Below are 20,364 nucleotides of genomic sequence, written 5' to 3'. Positions count from 1 at the left end.
CACAGCAGCTCTTCCGGGGTGCTCTGCCGACGGGGCACGACAGCTGACGCCATGCTCCTCGCAGTTAGGCAGCGGATAGCTAGTTATCAGTCATCATGACATTATCACTCAGAGTCAGGCCCATCAACAGAGAAGAGCGGAAGAGAAGCTACTGAATTGCCGGCAGGAGCGGTTTGTGACGGGCAGATTGACAGCGGGCGGAACAAGTAGGAAGTTAGCAAATTCCTGCCTGTTAGTTCTTCGACCCATAGAAAAAAAAAATGATAGTTTTGGATAACCCTTGAAATACCAACACATCTTCTATAATATTTGAATGGCAAATATGAGTATGACTTCCCCAAATATGAGCCTTGATGTTTGGTCAAGGTGGTTTTTTTTTTTTTTGCTCTTGTGTTTTTGTGACTTTTATAGATTCAACTTTCTGTAAAAAAAATTATATATAAAACAAATAACAAATTTGCATGCAATGGAAAAATAATCCCCAAGAAGTGAAAAATGTAAAATCCCCAGCATACCCTATCCATTACAGAAATTACTAAAAAAAATCAAGAAATTGATGTTGCAGTGACAGATCTATTTACAAGCTATTACTGATAAAAACCTTCTTTTTTTCTACAGGACACCATGGTTTAATGGATGGGGATTTAATCTTCCTAGAGGCCAGTCTTTACTTGACAAGTGGAACCTTATCCCTGAGGGCATCGACATTCTAATGACTCACGGCCCTCCCCTCGGTAAGTTAAGGACGTGCTGTCACCTTACACACACAGAAGCGGCCTTTAATGTAAGCGGCATGAATCTTCCGATCCCGGGCACCAGCTTTCCCTCCTCACACAAAGCAATGAATAAAGAAAAAAAATTGATGCCTTTACAGGAGCCCGGCATGATAATTAAACCCAGCAGATCTGGAGAGTTCCTAGGTGTTGTTTAAATTAAATTTTCTGATTTACTGGAGCCGGGGAGAATTAAATGGATATCCACAGCAGTTCTGCAGCTCTTCCAGCTCGGCCATTTGTTTTATTAACTGTATTTATCTGACAGGTAACTGCTCCCAATTCTGAGGTTTTATGGGTTTAGTGGATGGGCTAGAAATATAAGAGCTTCTTTTAAGTCTGGCACTAGCTCCATCTGCTGTCCATGTGGTGCACCCTGCATTCATGTGTCATCTTTGGTGGGTACCAGTAAGGCAGGACTGGAAATGCAATCATTTAGAGAAGTAAACAGGGATCTATATGACTTTCAGAGTATACGGGTATGCAGGCATTGCCAGAATTTAGTCTAAAACGAAGCACACAACGAGCTTTGGCCCATGGCAGAGCTGTGTACACCGAGGCTACCACCATATGGTGACCGCAAAAGTGCCCAAGACTCTGATTGCATGCAAAGAAAAAGTAAGACCTCCTGGAAGTACCCGGCCCAATATAATGTTTCCAAACAACTGTAAAGGTCACCCATGTGCATACGCATGGGACTGGCATTTTCTGCTGTGACCAGACGTGTCAGTACTGGTGGCGAGTTGCATCAAAGCAGCTCGATGGCTCAGTGGTTAGCACTGTTGTTTTGTAGCGCTGGATTCCTGTGTCCAAATCCCACTAAGGGCAACATTTCCAAGGATTTTATTTGCTCTCCCCATGTTTGTGTGGGTTTCCTCCAGGTTCTCAAGTTTCCTCACACACTCCAAAACCATACTAGATTTAGATTGTGAGCCCCAATGGGGACAGCGATGATGGTGTCTGTAAAGCGCTGCAGAATATCATGGCGCTATGTAAATGAGGAAAATAAAGAATAAAAGCAGCAACCCACAGGTACTATATATATCCTGCACCAGTCAAAGTGCAGAGACTACTTACTGAGATTTGCACCAAATGTGTTGAAATTGGCTTTCCTAATGAATTTGGCGCATTTGGACTTTCATGAGCAGACATGAATTTGTGCTATTGAATTCTATCTGCTTATGTCCAATTTTCACATCACTTTTTTTTAATAAGTGAAAGATTAGAAAAAATGTGCATATTTGGCATCATCCATTGCCTGAAAAAATGCAAATTTTTCATAAAATACTGTAAATACATAGATTTACCCAGCGAGCCATCTAATCACATTCCTCTTGAGAAGTCAAAATCATATTTCACCCTGGGCCTCACAATCGTATTAGAAGCATCTCTGGAGCTGGCATCGGCCAAGAACATAGCGGCTGCCATCAATAAGTGCAGAGAGTGCAGTCTGCCCCTTTGCCATACACTACTTCTCCACTTATGGCCCCTACTTGCCTTCTGAACTTACTAAGGTCCATATGGTATATGAATTTTGAATGTGTTCAACCTTATTCTACTTTCCGACAATACAAAAGGAAACCAGAGGTATAAGTAGTGTAAGACAATCGGTATTTACCTTGTTTCAGTTTATTTGGTCCCGAATATTGTAATTTTATTGTAGCAATACATTTTAGGCATAATTTTTTTTTTAACCTAAATTGCCAATTTTGTATGTATACTATGATATAGGCAAGGACTTACTCCCTGCATTTAGGGATAAGTAATGGTAAATGGGTCAGATCCAAATCTTTGGTGCCTGGGAGCAGCCACAATGGCCACTTATCATAGATGACACAAATGCTCACGGCTCCTCGTGTAAATCACATGAGAAGTAGGATCCGCTCTGCATGGCGATGTGGAGCACTCACACGTACTATGTAGACAAGTAGGAGCCGCTCTGCATGGAGATGTGGAGCAATCACACGTACTATGTAGACAAGTAGGAGCCGCTCTGCATGGTGATGTGGAGCACTCACATGTACTATGTAGACAAGTAGGAGCCGCTCTGCATGGTGGTGTGGAGCACTCACACGTACTATGTAGACAAGTAGGAGCCGCTCTGCATGGTGATGTGGAGCAATCACACGTACTATGTAGACAAGTAGGAGCCGCTCTGCATGGTGATGTGGAGCACTCACACGTACTATGTAGACAAGTAGGAGCCGCTCTGCATGGTGGTGTGGAGCACTCACACGTACTATGTAGACAAGTAGGAGCCGCTCTGCATGGTGATGTGGAGCACTCACATGTGATATGTAGACAAGTAGGAGCCGCTCTACATGGTGATGTGGAGCACTCACATGTGATATGTAGACAAGTAGGAGCCACTCTGCATGGTGATGTGGAGCACTCGCATGTGCAATGTAGACAAGTAGGAGCCACTCTGCATGGTGATGTGGAGCACTCACATGTGCAATGTAGACAAGTAGGAGCCACTCTGCATGGTGATGTGGAGCACTCACATGTGATATGTAGACAAGTAGGAGCCGCTCTACATGGTGATGTGGAGCACTCACATGTGATATGTAGACAAGTAGGAGCCACTCTGCATGGTGATGTGGAGCACTCGCATGTGCAATGTAGACAAGTAGGAGCCACTCTGCATGGTGATGTGGAGCACTCACATGTGCAATGTAGACAAGTAGGAGCCACTCTGCATGGTGATGTGGAGCACTCACATGTGCAATGTAGACAAGTAGGAGCCGATCTGCATGGTGATGTGAAGCACTCACATGTGATATGTAGACAAGTAGGAGCCACTCTGCATGGTGATGTGGAGCACTCACATGTGCAATGTAGACAAGTAGGAGCCGATCTGCATGGTGATGTGAAGCACTCACATGTGCTATGTAGACAAGTAGGAGCCGCTCTGCATGGTGATGTGGAGCACTCACATGTACTATGTAGACAAGTAGGAGCCGCTCTGCATGGTGATGTGAAGCACTCACATGTGCTATGTAGACAAGTAGGAGCCGCTCTGCATTGTGATGTGGAGCACTCACATGTGCTATGTAGACAAGTAGGAGCCGCTCTGCATGGTGATGTGGAGCACTCACATGTGCTATGTAGACAAGTAGGAGCCGCTCTGCATGGTGATGTGAAGCACTCACATGTGCTATGTAGACAAGTAGGAGCCGCTCTGCATGGTAATGTGGAGTACTCACACGTGCTATGTAGACAAGTAGGAGCCGCTCTGCATGGTGATGTGGAGCACTCACATGTGCTATGTAGACAAGTAGGAGCCGATCTGCATGGTGATGTGAAGCACTCACATGTGCAATGTAGACAAGTAGGAGCCGCTCTGCATGGTGATGTGGAGCACTCACATGTGCTATGTAGACAAGTAGGAGCCGCTCTGCATGGTGATGTGAAGCACTCACATGTGCTATGTAGACAAGTAGGAGCCGCTCTGCATGGTGATGTGGAGCACTCACATGTGCTATGTAGACAAGTAGGAGCCGCTCTGCATGGTGATGTGGAGCACTCACATGTGCTATGTAGACAAGTAGGAGCCGCTCTGCATTGTGATGTGGAGCACTCACATGTGCTATGTAGACAAGTAGGAGCCGCTCTGCATGGTGATGTGGAGCACTCACATGTGCTATGTAGACAAGTAGGAGCCGATCTGCATGGTGATGTGAAGCACTCACATGTGCTATGTAGACAAGTAGGAGCCGCTCTGCATGGTAATGTGGAGTACTCACACGTGCTATGTAGACAAGTAGGAGCCGCTCTGCATGGTGATGTGGAGCACTCACATGTGCTATGTAGACAAGTAGGAGCCGATCTGCATGGTGATGTGAAGCACTCACATGTGCAATGTAGACAAGTAGGAGCCGCTCTACATGGTGATGTGGAGCACTCACATGTGCTATGTAGGCAAGTAGGAGCCGCTCTACATGGTGATGTGGAGCACTCACATGTGATATGTAGACAAGTAGGAGCCGCTCTGCATGGTGATGTGGAGCACTCACATGTGCAATGTAGACAAGTAGGAGCCGCTCTGCATGGTGATGTGGAGCACTCACATGTGCAATGTAGACAAGTAGGAGCCGATCTGCATGGTGATGTGAAGCACTCACATGTGATATGTAGACAAGTAGGAGCCGCTCTGCATGGTGATATGGAGCACTCACATGTACTATGTAGACAAGTAGGATCCGCTCTGCATGGTGATGTGGATCACTCACACGTGCTATGTAGACAAGTAGGAGCCGCTCTGCACGGTGATGTGGAGCACTCACATGTACTATGTAGACAAGTAGGAGCCGCTCTGCATGGTGATGTGGAGCACTCACATGTGCAATGTAGACAAGTAGGAGCCGCTCTGCATGGTAATGTGGAGCACTCACACGTGCTATGTAGACAAGTAGGAGCCGCTCTGCACGGTGATGTGGAGCACTCACATGTACTATGTAGACAAGTAGGAGCCGCTCTGCATGGTGATGTGGAGCACTCACATGTGCAATGTAGACAAGTAGGAGCCGATCTGCATGGTGATGTGAAGCACTCACATGTGATATGTAGACAAGTAGGAGCCGCTCTGCATGGTGATATGGAGCACTCACATGTACTATGTAGACAAGTAGGATCCGCTCTGCATGGTGATGTGGATCACTCACATGTACTATGTAGACAAGTAGGAGCCGCTCTGCATGGTGATGTGAAGCACTCACATGTACTATGTAGACAAGTAGGAGCCACTCTGCATGGTGATGTGGAGCACTCACATGTGCTGTGTAGACAAGTAGGAGCCGCTCTGCATGGTAATGTGGAGCACTCACACGTGCTATGTAGACAAGTAGGAGCCGCTCTGCATGGTGATATGGAGCACTCACACGTGCTATGTAGACAAGTAGGAGCCGCTCTGCATGGTGATATGGAGCACTCACATGTGCTATGTAGACAAGTAGGAGCCGCTCTGCATGGTGATATGGAGCACTCACATGTGCTATGTAGGCAAGTAGGAGCCGCTCTGCATAGTGATGTAGAGCACTCACATGTGCTATGTAGACAAGTAGGAGCCACTCTGCATGGTGATGTGGAGCACTCACATGTGCTATGTAGACAAGTTGGAGCTGCTCTGCTCACATGTACTATGTAAATAAGTAGGAGCCGCTCTGCATGGTGATGTGGAGCACTCACATTTGCTGTGTAGACAAGTAGGAGCCGCTCTGCATGGTGACGTGGATCACTCACATGTGCAATATAGACAAGTAGGAGCCGCTCTGCATGGTTATGTGGAGCACTTACATGTTCAATGTAGACAAGTACGATCCGCTCTGTATGGTGATGTGGATTGTTATGATTGTGTAACAACCCTGCTGGCATCACTGCATGGCCTCCCATCCCCCGCACACCAACTTACTTTCTGCTTCAAGCCATGCTGTGAATTCTCTCTGTTGCCAGCTCTGTGCCTCTGCTCTCCATGTTTCCAGACTGTGTGTATAGGGGGCGGCGCCTGAACTCTCGTTCTTATGCAGTCAGGGTGCACCTGTGTAATCTGTCCCTTACCAATCACCTGGAGCCCTTGACTATTTAGTTTCGCCACTCCCACTGAAACATTGCCTGTGCAATGTCTATACTCAGTTAGTATCTTGCTGCTGAGGAAGCCAGGACCTGTTCTGTGTATCTCCTTCTCTGTAGGAATACTCTTTTTCTCGTGGTCCTTGTGTCTTTGTCCCTGAGTCTCTGTCTGTACTCAGTTTTACCTCTGTCTGTCAGTCTCCTTGTCTGTGGTTCCTTCTCTGCCGTGTCTTTCCTTGTGTCCTCCCTATCTGTGCGTCTGCACCCTAGCCGCTCTGTCTGCACGGCTCCCTAGCCGCTCTGTCTGCACGGCTCCCTAGTCGCTCTGCCTGCACGGCTCCTTAGCCGCTCTGCCTGCACGGCTCCTTAGCCGCTCTGCCTGCACGGCTCTTTAGCCGCTCTGCCTGCTCGGCTCCTTAGCCGCTCTACCTGCTCGGCTCCTTAGCCGCTCTGCCTGCTCGGCTCCTTAGCCGCTCTGCCTGTTCGGCTCCTTAGCCGCTCTGCTTGCTCGGCTCCTTAGCCGCTCTGCTTGCTCGGCTCCTTAGCCGCTCTGCCTGCTCGGCTCCTTAGCCGCTCTGCCTGCTCGGCTCCTTAGCCGCTCTGCCTGCACGGCTCCTTAGCCGCTCTGCCTGCCCGGCTCTCTTGCCGGCCAGCCTACTCCACACTCCTGCCTGTATCCATACCTGCACCTCCTGTGTGAACAGGTCCAAATCCTGTTCCATCATACACCACTCCCTCCTGCCTACACCTGCTGTGTGAACAGGTCCCTACCTGCCCCTTCTCATACCACGCCAATCTGTCCTGTGTCTCCAAGCCGTGCCCGCCTGTCCTGTGTCTCCAAGCCGTGCCCGCCTGTCCTGTGTCTCCAAGCCGTGCCCGCCTGTCCTGTGTCTCCAAGCCGTGCCCGCCTGTCCTGTGTCTCCAAGCCGTGCCGGCTTGCCCTGTGTCTCAGCCTGCTTGTCACTCGCACCTGTCCAGGTGTCCTGTTTCCGAGTGGGATCAGCAGCCACAGCCAGACACCACCCTGGAGTGGCACCCGGCAGCTACCTGCCGCACAAGCCTGACCTCACCATCAGAGGCTCCAGTGAAGACCAAGGTAGCTTCCGTAGTTACGCCCCTTCCAGGGTAGTCTGGTTTGTTGCACAGTGGGGCCACAACCCCCCCGGCTCGCGCCATTCAGCCAAGGCACGAGCGTGACAGATTGGGTCACCGAGGAGGAGAGCAAGACCAAGCTAAGCCACAGAAAACCAGAGAGGTTGGTAACTAAGCAGATTGCAGATCCCTGATCCTATCCACACAACTAGCAGGAGCCGTGGAGCGTACCTACGATGATCCTAGATGCCTCGACACAGCTGGAGAGCTAAATAAGCCTAAAGCAAAAAAGGGGAAATCTAAACTACCCCAGCGCAGACCCCAAAGGAATAGATAGCCCCCAAACATATATTGTCTGTGAGACAAGATGAAATCACAAACGCAGGTAGGAAAATAGACTGAGCAAACAGTGGGGCCCACACTAACTAGACAGGACAGGAAAGGAAAGACAGTGTCTGCAATCACACAAAAAAACCTGCAAAAAATGTCCAACACGTCTGTTAGAAAAATACTAAAGTCGCACGACTTCGCCCACTATATCAGCACTCTGGTATATTCTGAAGGCAGAGCAAAAACAGGCCAATCTAATAAGGGACAAAAACAAACTGGCACAAGCAGTAACATATGGATGGAGATTCAGCACAGCCCCAGGCGGAGCTGGCTGACCACACAAAACTGAAATAGACAAAACCAGATCAAATGTGAACAAAAGCAAAAGAACACTTAGCTGAGCATGCAGGGATTGAGCTGGAAACTAAGACCTCAGGAGGCAGGAAAAAAACATCAGCAGGGATAGAGGGAGTCAGCTGTCTTAAATCCAGTCAGAAACTCCAGATCTCCAATTGTCCTCCTCATCAGGTGGCAAGCCTCTGCTAATCAGATCAGCTCCATTACCTCCAGTAACGACCAGAGGGAGCCCTCTGTCAATATAACCAGCTCCACTACCTTCACTAGTAACCAGAGGTAGGGCAGAAAGTGTATTCACAACAGTACCCCCCCCTTGAGGAGGGGTCACCGAACCCTCATCCACGCCACCAGGCCGATCAGGATGGGCCCGGTGAAAAGCACGAACCAATCTATCGGCATGAATGTCAGAAGCAGAGACCCAAGAATTATCCTCCTGGCCATAACCCTTCCATTTGACCAAGTACTGGAGTCTCCGTGTAGCCAAACGAGAATCCAATATTTTCTCTACCTCATATTCCACTTTGCCTTTAACCAATACAGGTCCAGGAGGCGCCGCTATAGGAACTAGTGGCTCCACAAACCTCTTCAATAGAGATTTATGAAACACGTTATTTATCTTAAACGTAACTGGAAGAGCCAATCGAAAAGAAACAGGATTAAGAATCTCCAAAATCTTATAAGGTCCAATGAATCTTGGCTTGAACTTTGGAGACACAACCTTCATAGGAATATTTTTTCACGACAACCAAACCAACTCACCCACTTTATACCGGGGACCAATGGTCCTATGCCGGTTGGAAAACCGTTGGGCTTTTTCCTGAGAGAGTGACAACTTATCCACCACTTGGTCCCAAATCTGCTGCATTCTCTCTACCACAGTGTCCACACTTGGGCAGGTCGAAGATTCCACTTGCCCTAAAGAAAATCGAGGATGAAAATCAAAGTTACAGAAAAAGGGCGACATCAAAGTGGCAGAACTAGCTCTATTGTTTAGCGTGAATTCGGCCAAGGGCAAAAATGAGACCCAGTCATCCTGATCAGCAGATATAAAACATCTCAAATAGGACTCCAAAGTCTGGTTTGTTCTCTCAGTCTGCCCGTTGGTCTGAGGATGAAATGCAGAGGAGAAATATAACTGAATTCCCAGTTTGGAACAAAAATCTCTCCAAAATCTGGAAACAAACTGGACTTCTCTGTCCGACACAATGTTCTCCGAAGTCCCGTGCAACCGTACCACCTGTTGTAAAAACAAGGGCACCAGCTCTGAAGAAGATGGCAACTTTGGGAGTGGTACAAGATGGATCATCTTAGAAAATCTATCACAAATCACCCAGACAGCAGTCATTCTCTGAGAGACAGGAAGATCGGAAATAAAATCCATTGAGATATGGGTCCATGGCCTCTTGGGCACCGGCAGGGGCATCAACAACCCACTAGAACGAGAACAGGGTTTGGACCGTGAACAAGTCCCACAGGACTGCACAAAATTCCTGACATCACGAGATAAGGCAGGCCACCAAAAAGACCAACTCACCAAATCTCTGGTACCAAAAATACCTGGATGACCAGCCAACGCGGAGCAATGAATTTCAGACATTACTCTCTTCCTCCACTGGTCAGGGACATACAATTTTCCCATAGGACAACGTTCTGGTTTGTCCTCCTGAAATTCCTCCAGGGCACGTCTCAAATCGGGTGAGATGGCGGAAAGAACTACACCCTCATTTAGAATGGTAGTGGGTTCGGTCACAATAAGAGAATCCGCAAAGAAACTCCTAGAAAGGGCGTCTGCCTTAACATTCTTAGTGCCCTGAAGAATTGAGACCACAAAATTAAAACACGTGAAAATCAAGGCCCACCTAGCCTGTCTAGGATTCAAACGTTTGGCTGATTCAAGATAAATCAAATTCTTGTGGTCAGTGAGGACCACAACTTGATGTCTAGCTCCCTCCAACCAATGTCTCCACTCTTCAAATGCCCATTTCATGGCCAACAATTCCCGATTCCTCACGTCATTGTTACGTTCAGATGGGGAGAATTTTCGGGAAAAGAAGGCACAGGGATTCATTTTAGAAGTCATCGGATCTTTTTGGGACAAAACGGCTCCTGTGCCAATCTCAGAAGCATCTACCTCCACCTGAAATGGGAGTGAGACATCAGGTTGCCGTAGAACCGGAGCAGAAGTGAATCTCCGCTTAAGCTCCTGAAATGCAGAGAGTGCCTCTGGAGACCAATTTACCACATCAGTGCCCTTTTTGGTCAGATCAGTCAGTGGTTTGACAATACCAGAAAAATTACTTATAAATTTATGATAGAAATTAGCAAAACCCAAAAACTTCTGGAGAGCCTTCAAAGAAGTGGGCTGAACCCAATCATAAATGGCCTGTACCTTTGCCGGGTCCATTTCAATAGCTGACGGGGACAAAATGAATCCCAAAAATGAAATCCTCTGTACACCAAAGAGGCACTTCGATCCCTTAACATACAGGGAATTTTCCATCAGAATCCGGAGCACAGTCCGGACATGTTCCACATGAGAATCCCAATCTCTGGAAAAGATCAAAATATCATCCAGATAAATGATCAAAAACTTATCCACAAAGTCCCGGAAAATATCGTTCATAAAAGATTGGAAGACAGAAGGGGCATTAGTGAGCCCAAAAGGCCATCACCAGGTACTCAAAATGTCCCTTCGGAGTATTAAAGGCCGTCTTCCATTCATCCCCGTGCTTGATGCGAATAAGATTATACGCCCCCCTGAGGTCAAGCTTTGTAAACCAGCAGGCACTTTTAACTCTGGAAAATAAATCAGAAATCAGGGGTAACGGGTACTGATATTTAACAGTGATTTTGTTAAGGGAATGATAGTCAATACAAGGCCTTAAGGGCCCGTTACACACAGCGATCTCGCTGGCGAGATCTCTGATTTTGTGACACATCAGCGATCTCTCCAGCGAGATCGCTGTGTGACATCCAGCAGTGATCGGCCCCCCGCGGGGTATCGCTGATCGTGCTGGATCGTCCTGGCCCGTTTTTTCATCCCTGGTCTCCCACTGGCCAGCGCGCATCTCTGCGTGTGGCAGTGGGAGCCAGCGATGAGCGATGCTGCACGCTGGTTACCAACGTAAACATCGGGCTTCTAAGGGCCGCGGGGCCCTTAGAAACCCGATGTTTACCCTAGATACCAGCGTGCACTGCAGGCAGGGCGGGATGTGGAGGCAGAGCGGCGCACAGACCGGAGTAGCTCTGCTATCTGCTACTCCAGTCTGTCAGACCGGAGTAGCAGATAGCAGAGCTACGCCGGTCTGTCTGCGCCGCTCTGCCTCCACCTCCCGCCCTGCCTGCAGTGCACGCTGGTATCTAGGGTAAACATCGGGTTTCTAAGGGCCCCGCAGCCCTTAGAAACCCGATGTTTACATTGGTAACCAGCGTGCTCGCTGGTTCTGATCGCTGGAGGGGCTGTCTATGTGACAGCTCACCAGCGATCAGCTAACAATGTCCCAGCGATCCCAATCACATCAGATCGTTGGTGGGATCACTGGGACATCGTTATGTGTAACGGTAACCTTAATGAACCATCTTTCTTGGCCACAAAAAAAACAGCACCTAAAGGTGAAGAGGATTGTTTAACATGACCCTTCTCCCAACGACTCCTTGATATAAGATCGCAGAGCATCATGTTCGGGTACCGATAAGTTGAAAAGCCGACCCTTGGGAGATTTACACCCGGGCATTAACTCAATTGCACAGTCATAACTCCTGTGAGGAAGCAAAGACGCAGACTTACTCTCACTAAATACATCAGAAAAATCAGCCAAATAATCAGGAATATCATGAAACTGAGGAGAGGTGGAGAAAACAGGGGTGTCACTAAGAACACACTGACATCCCCAACTCACCACAGACACAGATTTCCAATCTAAAACAGGATTATGAGTTTGCAACCAGGGAAAGCCCAGAACAATAGTATCATGCAAATTGTGCAACACCAAAAATTTACAATTTTCTTGGTGGTCCGGGGTGACCCGCATTATCACCTGGGTCCAAAACTGGGGTTTATTGTCCGCCAAAGGAGTAGCATCAATACCCCTCAAAGGGATAGGAGTCCGCAGGGGTATCATGGGAAAACCGCAACGTTTAGCAAAGTCTAAATCCATCAGATTCAAAGCTGCTCCTGAATCTACAAAAGCCTTAGCGGAAAATGTAGACAAGGAGCAGATCAGAGTAATTGCCAAAAAGAACTTAGGCTGTACACTGCCCACGGCAAATGTGTGTGCAAAACGTTTTTCTCATTTAGGGCAGACAGAAATAGTATGAAAGGCGTCTCCACAGAAAAGACACAGCTTATTACGCCTTCTAAACTCCTGACGTTGCACCCTAGACAAAACCCTATCACATTGCAAGGGTTCAGACGTTTGTTCAAAAGGCAGCAATGCCTCTCATGTAGTTTTACGTTCACGTAAACGCCGATCAACTTGAATGGCTAATGACATAGAATCGTCAAGACCAGAGGGAACAGGAAATCCCACCATAACATCTTTTACGGTTTCTGCCAAACCCTTCCGAAAGAGAGCTGCTAGGGCATCATCACTCCATTTAGTAATGACCGCCCACTTTCGGAATTTTTGACCGTATAACTCTGCAGAATCCTGACCCTGGTTCAATGCCAATAAGGTTTTCTCAGCTTGATCAATAGCATTAGATTCATCATACAACAACCCCAAGGCTTGAAAAAAATGCATCCACATTAGTCAAAATAGGATCTCCAAGTGTCAGAGAAAAAGCCCAATCCTGGGGATCGCCACGCAGCAGGGAGATGACAATTTTAACCTGCTGTACAGAGCTCCCCGATGAGTTAGACTTCAAGGCAAGAAATAGTTTACAATTATTCTTAAAATTCAAAAATTTAGACCGATCCCCAAAAAACACATCAGGAGTAGGGATCTTAGGTTCAGCAGCATGTGACTGAATGAGGTAGGTGGAAATTCCCTGTACTTCAGCAGCAAGTTGCTCCACACGATCAGACAATTGCTTAATCTCCATTAAAGAAAAAAAAATCCTATGGCCCCAGAGAAAAAGGGGAAAAAATATATGATAAAAAAAAAAATTCTGACACTTTTTTTTTTTATTTTTACAATTCTTTCCTGCTTTTGAGTACCCTAGAATCTGCGGTTTAGGTTGGTGATTCTGTTATGATTGGGTCTCCGAGGAGGAGAGCAAGATCAAGCTAAGCCACAGAAAACCAGAGAGGTTGGTAACTAAGCGGATTGCAGACCCCTTATCCTATCCACACAACTAGCAGTAGCCGTGGAGCGTACCTACGATGATCCTAGATGCCTCGACACAGCTGGAGAGCTAAATAAGCCTAAAGCAAGAAAGGGGAAATCTAAACTGCCCCAGAGCAGACCTCAAAGGAATAGATAGCCCCCAAACATATATTGTCGGGGAGACAAGATGAAAACACAAACGCAGGTAGGAAAATAGACTAAGCAAACGATGGGGCCCACACTAACTAGACAGGAAAGGAAAGACACTGTCTGCAATCACACAATAAAACCTGCAAAAAATGTGCAACACGCCTGATAGAAAAATACTGAAGTCGCACGACTTTGCCCTCTATATCAGCACTCTGGTATATTCTGAAAGCAGAGCAAAAAGAGGCTAATCTAATAAGGGACAAAAGCAAACTGGCACAAGCAGTAACATATGGATGGAGATTCAGCACAGCCCCAGGCGGAGCTGGCTGACCACACATAACTGAAATAGACAAAACCAGATCAAATGTGAACAAAAGCAAAAGAACACTTAGCTGAGCATGCAGGGACTGAGCTGGAAACTAAGACCTCAGGACTGAGCTGGAAACTATTACCTCAGGAAGCAGGAAAAAATCACCAACAGGGATAGAGGGAGTCGGGTGTCTTAAATCCAGTCAGAAACTCCAGATCTCCAATCGTCCTCCTCATTATCAGATGGCAAGCCTCTGCTAATCAGATCAGCTCCATTACCTCCAGTACCCACCAGAGGGAGCCCAGAAAGAGAACTCGTGACCCCTCTGTCAATATAACCAGCTCCACTATCTTCACTAGTAACCAGAGGTAGGCCAGAAAGCGAATTCACAACAGTGGAGCACTCACATGTGCTATGTAGACAAGTTGGAGCCGCTTTGCATGGTGATGTGGAGCACTCACATGTGCAATGTAGACAAGTAGGATCCGCTCTGCATGGTGATGTGGAGCACTCACATGTGCTATGTAGACAAGTAGGAGCCGCTGTGCATGGCGATGTGGAGCAGTCACACGTACTATGTAGACAAGTAGGAGCCGCTCTGCATGGTGATGTGGAGCAGTCACGTGCTATGTAGACAAGTAGGAGCCGCTCTGCATGGTGATGTGGAGCACTCACATGTGCTATGTAGACAAGTAGGAGCCGCTCTGCATGGTGATGTGGAGCACTCACATGTGCAATGTAGACAAGTAGGAGCCGCTCTGCATGGTGATGTGGAGCACTCACATGTGCTATGTAGGCAAGTAGGAGCCGCTCTGCATGGTGATGTGGAGCACTCACAAGTGCTGTATAGACAAGTAGGAGCCGCTCTGCATGGTGATATGGAGCACTCACATGTGCAATGTAGACAAGTAGGAGCTGCTCTGCATGGTGATGTGGAGCACCCACATGTGCTATGTGGGCAAGTAGGAGCCGCTCTGCATGGTGATGTGGAGCACTCACATGTGCTATGTGGGCAAGTAGGAGCCGCTCTGCATGGTGATGTGGAGCACTCACATGTGCTATGTGGGCAAGTAGGAGCCGCTCTGCATGGTGATGTGGAGCACTCACATGTGCAATGTAGACAAGTAGGAGCCGCTCTGCATGGTGATGTGGAGCACTCACATGTGCTATGTAGGCAAGTAGGAGCCGCTCTGCATGTTGATGTGGAGCACTCACATGTGCAATGTAGACAAGTAGGAGCCGCTCTGCATGGTGATATGGAGCACTCACAATTGCTATGTAGGCAAGTAGGAGCCGCTCTGCATTGTGATGTGGAGCACTCACATGTGCAATGTAGACAAGTAGGAGCCGCCTCATGGTGATGTGGAGCACTCACACGTACTATGTAGACAAGTAGGAGCCGCTCTGCATGGTGATGTGGAGCACTCACACGTGCTATGTAGACAAGTAGGATCCGCTCTGCATGGTGATGTGGAGCACTCACATGTGCAATATAGACAAGTAGGAGCCGCTCTGCATGGTGATGTGGAGCACTCACACGTACAGTCATGGCCAAAAGTTTAGAGAATGACACAAATATTATATTTTCACATGATCTGCTGCCCTCTGGTTTTTATGTGTGTTTGTCAGATTTTTTTATCACATACAGAAATATAATTGCAATCATATTATGAGTAACAAAAGGTTATATTGACAGTTAGAATGAGTTAATGCAGCAAGTCAATATTTGCAGTGTTGACCCTTCTTCTTCAGGACTTCAGCAATTCTCCCTGGCATGCTCTCAATCAACTTCTGGATCAAATCCTGACTGATAGCAGTCCATTCTTGCAAAATCATTGCTTTTATTTTGTCTTAATTTGAAGGTTTTTGTTTGTCCACCCGTCTCTTGATGATTGACCACAAGTTCTGAATGGGATTAAGATCTGGGGAGTTTCCAGGCCATGGTCCCAAAATCTCTATGTTTTGTTCCCTGAGCCATTTAGTTATCACCTTTGCTTTATGGCAAGGTGCTCCATCATGTTGAAAAAGGCATTGTTGATCGCCAAACTGCTCTTGGACGGTTGGGAGAAGTTGCTCTTGGAGGACATTCTGGTACCATTCTTTATTCATGGCTGTGTTTTTAGGCAAGACTGAGAGAGAGCCCATTCCCTTGGCTGAGAAGCAACCCAACACATGAATGGTTTCAGGATACTTGACAGTTGGCATGAGACAAGACTGGTGGTAGCGCTCACCTGGTCTTCTCCGTATAAGCCGTTTTCCAGATGTCCCAAACAATCGAAAAGGGGATTCATCAGAGAAAATGACTTTACCCCAGTCCTCAGCAGTCCACTCCCTGTACCTCTTGCAGAATATCAGTCTGTCCATGATGTTTTTTCTGGAGAGAAGTGGCTTCTTTGCTGCCCTCCTTGAGACCAGGCCTTGCTCCAAGAGTCTCCGCCTCACAGTGCGTGCAGATGCACTCACACCTGCCTGCTGCCATTCCTGACCAAGCTCTGCACTGCTGTTAGCCCGATCCCGCAGCTGAAACACTTTTAAGAGACGGTCCTGGCGCTTGCTGGTCTTTCTTGGGCGCCCTGGAGCCTTTTTGGCAACAAGGGAACCTCTCTCCTTGAAGTTCTTGATGATGCGATAGATTGTTGACTAAGGTGCAATCTTTCTAGCTGCGATACTCTTCCCTGTTAAGCCATTTTTGTGCAGTGCAATGATGACTGCACGTGTTTCTTTAGAGATAACCATGGTTAACAGAAGAGAAACAATGATGCCAAGCACCAGCCTCCTTTTAAAGTGTCCAGTTGTGTCATTCTTACTTAATCATGACAGATTGATCTCCAGCCCTGTCCTCATCAACACCCACACCTGTGTTAATGGAGCAATCACTGAAACGATGTTAGCTGGTCCTTTTAAGGCAGGGCTGCAATGATGTTGAAATGTGTTTTGGGGGATAAAGTTAATTTTCTAGGCAAATATTGACTTTGCAAGTAATTGCTGTTACGCTGATCACTCTTTATAACATTCTGGAGTATATGCAAATTGCCATTAGAAAAAATGAAGCAGTAGACTTTGTAAAAATTAATATTTGTGTCATTCTCTAAACTTTTGGCCATGACTGTACTATGTAGACAAGTAGGAGCCGCTCTGCATGGTGATGCGGAGCACTCACACGTACTATGTAGACAAGTAGGAGCCACTCTGCATGGTGTTGTGGAGCACTCACACGTGCTATGTAGACAAGTAGGAGCCGCTCTGCATGGTGATATGGAGCACTCACATGTGCTGTGTAGACAAGTAGGAGCCGATCTGCATGGTGATGTGGAGAACTCACACGTACTATGTAGACAAGTAGGAGCCGCTCTGCATGGTGATGTGGAGCACTCACATGTACTATGTAGACAAGTAGGAGCCACTCTGCATGGTGATGTGGAGCACTCACATGTGCTATGTAGACAAGTAGGAGCCACTCTGCATGGTGATGTGGAGCACTCACATGTGCTGTGTAGACAAGTAGGAGCCGCTCTGCATGGTGATATGGAGCACTCGCATGTGCTGTGTAGACAAGTAGGAGCCACTCTGCATGGTGATGTGGAGCACTCACATGTGCTGTGTAGACAAGTAGGAGCCGCTCTGCATGGTGATATGGAGCACTCACATGTGCTGTGTAGACAAGTAGGAGCCGCTCTGCATGGTGATGTGGAGCACTCACATGTGCAATGTAGACAAGTAGGAGCCACTCTGCATGGTGATGTGAAGCACTCACACGTGCTATGTAGACAAGTAGGAGCCACTCTGCATGGTGATGTGGAGCACTCACATGTGCTGTGTAGACAAGTAGGAGCCACTCTGCATGGTGATGTGGAGCACTCACATGTGCTGTGTAGATAAGTAGGAGCCGCTCTGCATGGTGATGTGGAGCACTCACATGTGCAGTGTAGACAAGTAGGAGCCGCTGTGCATGGCGATGTGGAGCAGTCACACGTACTATGTAGACAAGTAGGAGCCGCTCTGCATGGTGATGTGGAGCAGTCACGTGCTATGTAGACAAGTAGGAGCCGCTCTGCATGGTGATGTGGAGCACTCACATGTGCTATGTAGACAAGTAGGAGCCGCTCTGCATGGTGATGTGGAGCACTCACATGTGCAATGTAGACAAGTAGGAGCCGCTCTGCATGGTGATGTGGAGCACTCACATGTGCTATGTAGGCAAGTAGGAGCCGCTCTGCATGGTGATGTGGAGCACTCACAAGTGCTGTATAGACAAGTAGGAGCCGCTCTGCATGGTGATATGGAGCACTCACATGTGCAATGTAGACAAGTAGGAGCTGCTCTGCATGGTGATGTGGAGCACCCACATGTGCTATGTGGGCAAGTAGGAGCCGCTCTGCATGGTGATGTGGAGCACTCACATGTGCTATGTGGGCAAGTAGGAGCCGCTCTGCATGGTGATGTGGAGCACTCACATGTGCTATGTGGGCAAGTAGGAGCCGCTCTGCATGGTGATGTGGAGCACTCACATGTGCAATGTAGACAAGTAGGAGCCGCTCTGCATGGTGATGTGGAGCACTCACATGTGCTATGTAGGCAAGTAGGAGCCGCTCTGCATGTTGATGTGGAGCACTCACATGTGCAATGTAGACAAGTAGGAGCCGCTCTGCATGGTGATATGGAGCACTCACAATTGCTATGTAGGCAAGTAGGAGCCGCTCTGCATTGTGATGTGGAGCACTCACATGTGCAATGTAGACAAGTAGGAGCCGCCTCATGGTGATGTGGAGCACTCACACGTACTATGTAGACAAGTAGGAGCCGCTCTGCATGGTGATGTGGAGCACTCACACGTGCTATGTAGACAAGTAGGATCCGCTCTGCATGGTGATGTGGAGCACTCACATGTGCAATATAGACAAGTAGGAGCCGCTCTGCATGGTGATGTGGAGCACTCACACGTACAGTCATGGCCAAAAGTTTAGAGAATGACACAAATATTATATTTTCACATGATCTGCTGCCCTCTGGTTTTTATGTGTGTTTGTCAGATTTTTTTATCACATACAGAAATATAATTGCAATCATATTATGAGTAACAAAAGGTTATATTGACAGTTAGAATGAGTTAATGCAGCAAGTCAATATTTGCAGTGTTGACCCTTCTTCTTCAGGACTTCAGCAATTCTCCCTGGCATGCTCTCAATCAACTTCTGGATCAAATCCTGACTGATAGCAGTCCATTCTTGCAAAATCATTGCTTTTATTTTGTCTTAATTTGAAGGTTTTTGTTTGTCCACCCGTCTCTTGATGATTGACCACAAGTTCTGAATGGGATTAAGATCTGGGGAGTTTCCAGGCCATGGTCCCAAAATCTCTATGTTTTGTTCCCTGAGCCATTTAGTTATCACCTTTGCTTTATGGCAAGGTGCTCCATCATGTTGAAAAAGGCATTGTTGATCGCCAAACTGCTCTTGGACGGTTGGGAGAAGTTGCTCTTGGAGGACATTCTGGTACCATTCTTTATTCATGGCTGTGTTTTTAGGCAAGACTGAGAGAGAGCCCATTCCCTTGGCTGAGAAGCAACCCAACACATGAATGGTTTCAGGATACTTGACAGTTGGCATGAGACAAGACTGGTGGTAGCGCTCACCTGGTCTTCTCCGTATAAGCCGTTTTCCAGATGTCCCAAACAATCGAAAAGGGGATTCATCAGAGAAAATGACTTTACCCCAGTCCTCAGCAGTCCACTCCCTGTACCTCTTGCAGAATATCAGTCTGTCCATGATGTTTTTTCTGGAGAGAAGTGGCTTCTTTGCTGCCCTCCTTGAGACCAGGCCTTGCTCCAAGAGTCTCCGCCTCACAGTGCGTGCAGATGCACTCACACCTGCCTGCTGCCATTCCTGACCAAGCTCTGCACTGCTGTTAGCCCGATCCCGCAGCTGAAACACTTTTAAGAGACGGTCCTGGCGCTTGCTGGTCTTTCTTGGGCGCCCTGGAGCCTTTTTGGCAACAAGGGAACCTCTCTCCTTGAAGTTCTTGATGATGCGATAGATTGTTGACTAAGGTGCAATCTTTCTAGCTGCGATACTCTTCCCTGTTAAGCCATTTTTGTGCAGTGCAATGATGACTGCACGTGTTTCTTTAGAGATAACCATGGTTAACAGAAGAGAAACAATGATGCCAAGCACCAGCCTCCTTTTAAAGTGTCCAGTTGTGTCATTCTTACTTAATCATGACAGATTGATCTCCAGCCCTGTCCTCATCAACACCCACACCTGTGTTAATGGAGCAATCACTGAAACGATGTTAGCTGGTCCTTTTAAGGCAGGGCTGCAATGATGTTGAAATGTGTTTTGGGGGATAAAGTTAATTTTCTAGGCAAATATTGACTTTGCAAGTAATTGCTGTTACGCTGATCACTCTTTATAACATTCTGGAGTATATGCAAATTGCCATTAGAAAAAATGAAGCAGTAGACTTTGTAAAAATTAATATTTGTGTCATTCTCTAAACTTTTGGCCATGACTGTACTATG

General features: G+C 47.4%; 1 protein-coding gene across 7 annotated transcripts in view; it reads left to right on the top strand.

Annotated features, from left to right (window-relative positions):
• MPPED2 (metallophosphoesterase domain containing 2) overlaps positions 1 to 20,364 on the top strand; it is a 227,723-nt gene that overhangs the window by 182,714 nt on the left and 24,645 nt on the right. For all 7 annotated transcript variants that reach the window (XM_073576291.1, XM_073576295.1, XM_073576293.1 and 4 more), the window contains one exon: positions 619 to 734. In XM_073576291.1, the coding sequence (XP_073432392.1) occupies positions 619 to 734 (116 nt within the window). The remainder of the gene's footprint in view (positions 1 to 618; positions 735 to 20,364) is intronic.

This window comes from Dendrobates tinctorius, unplaced genomic scaffold (assembly GCF_039654945.1).
Source record: "Dendrobates tinctorius isolate UK_male_01 unplaced genomic scaffold, ASM3965494v1 ptg000048l, whole genome shotgun sequence".
NCBI lineage: Eukaryota > Metazoa > Chordata > Amphibia > Anura > Dendrobatidae > Dendrobates > Dendrobates tinctorius.
The sequence above is the reverse complement of the archived record's forward strand: the minus strand, read 5'-3'. Positions and strand labels throughout refer to the sequence as shown.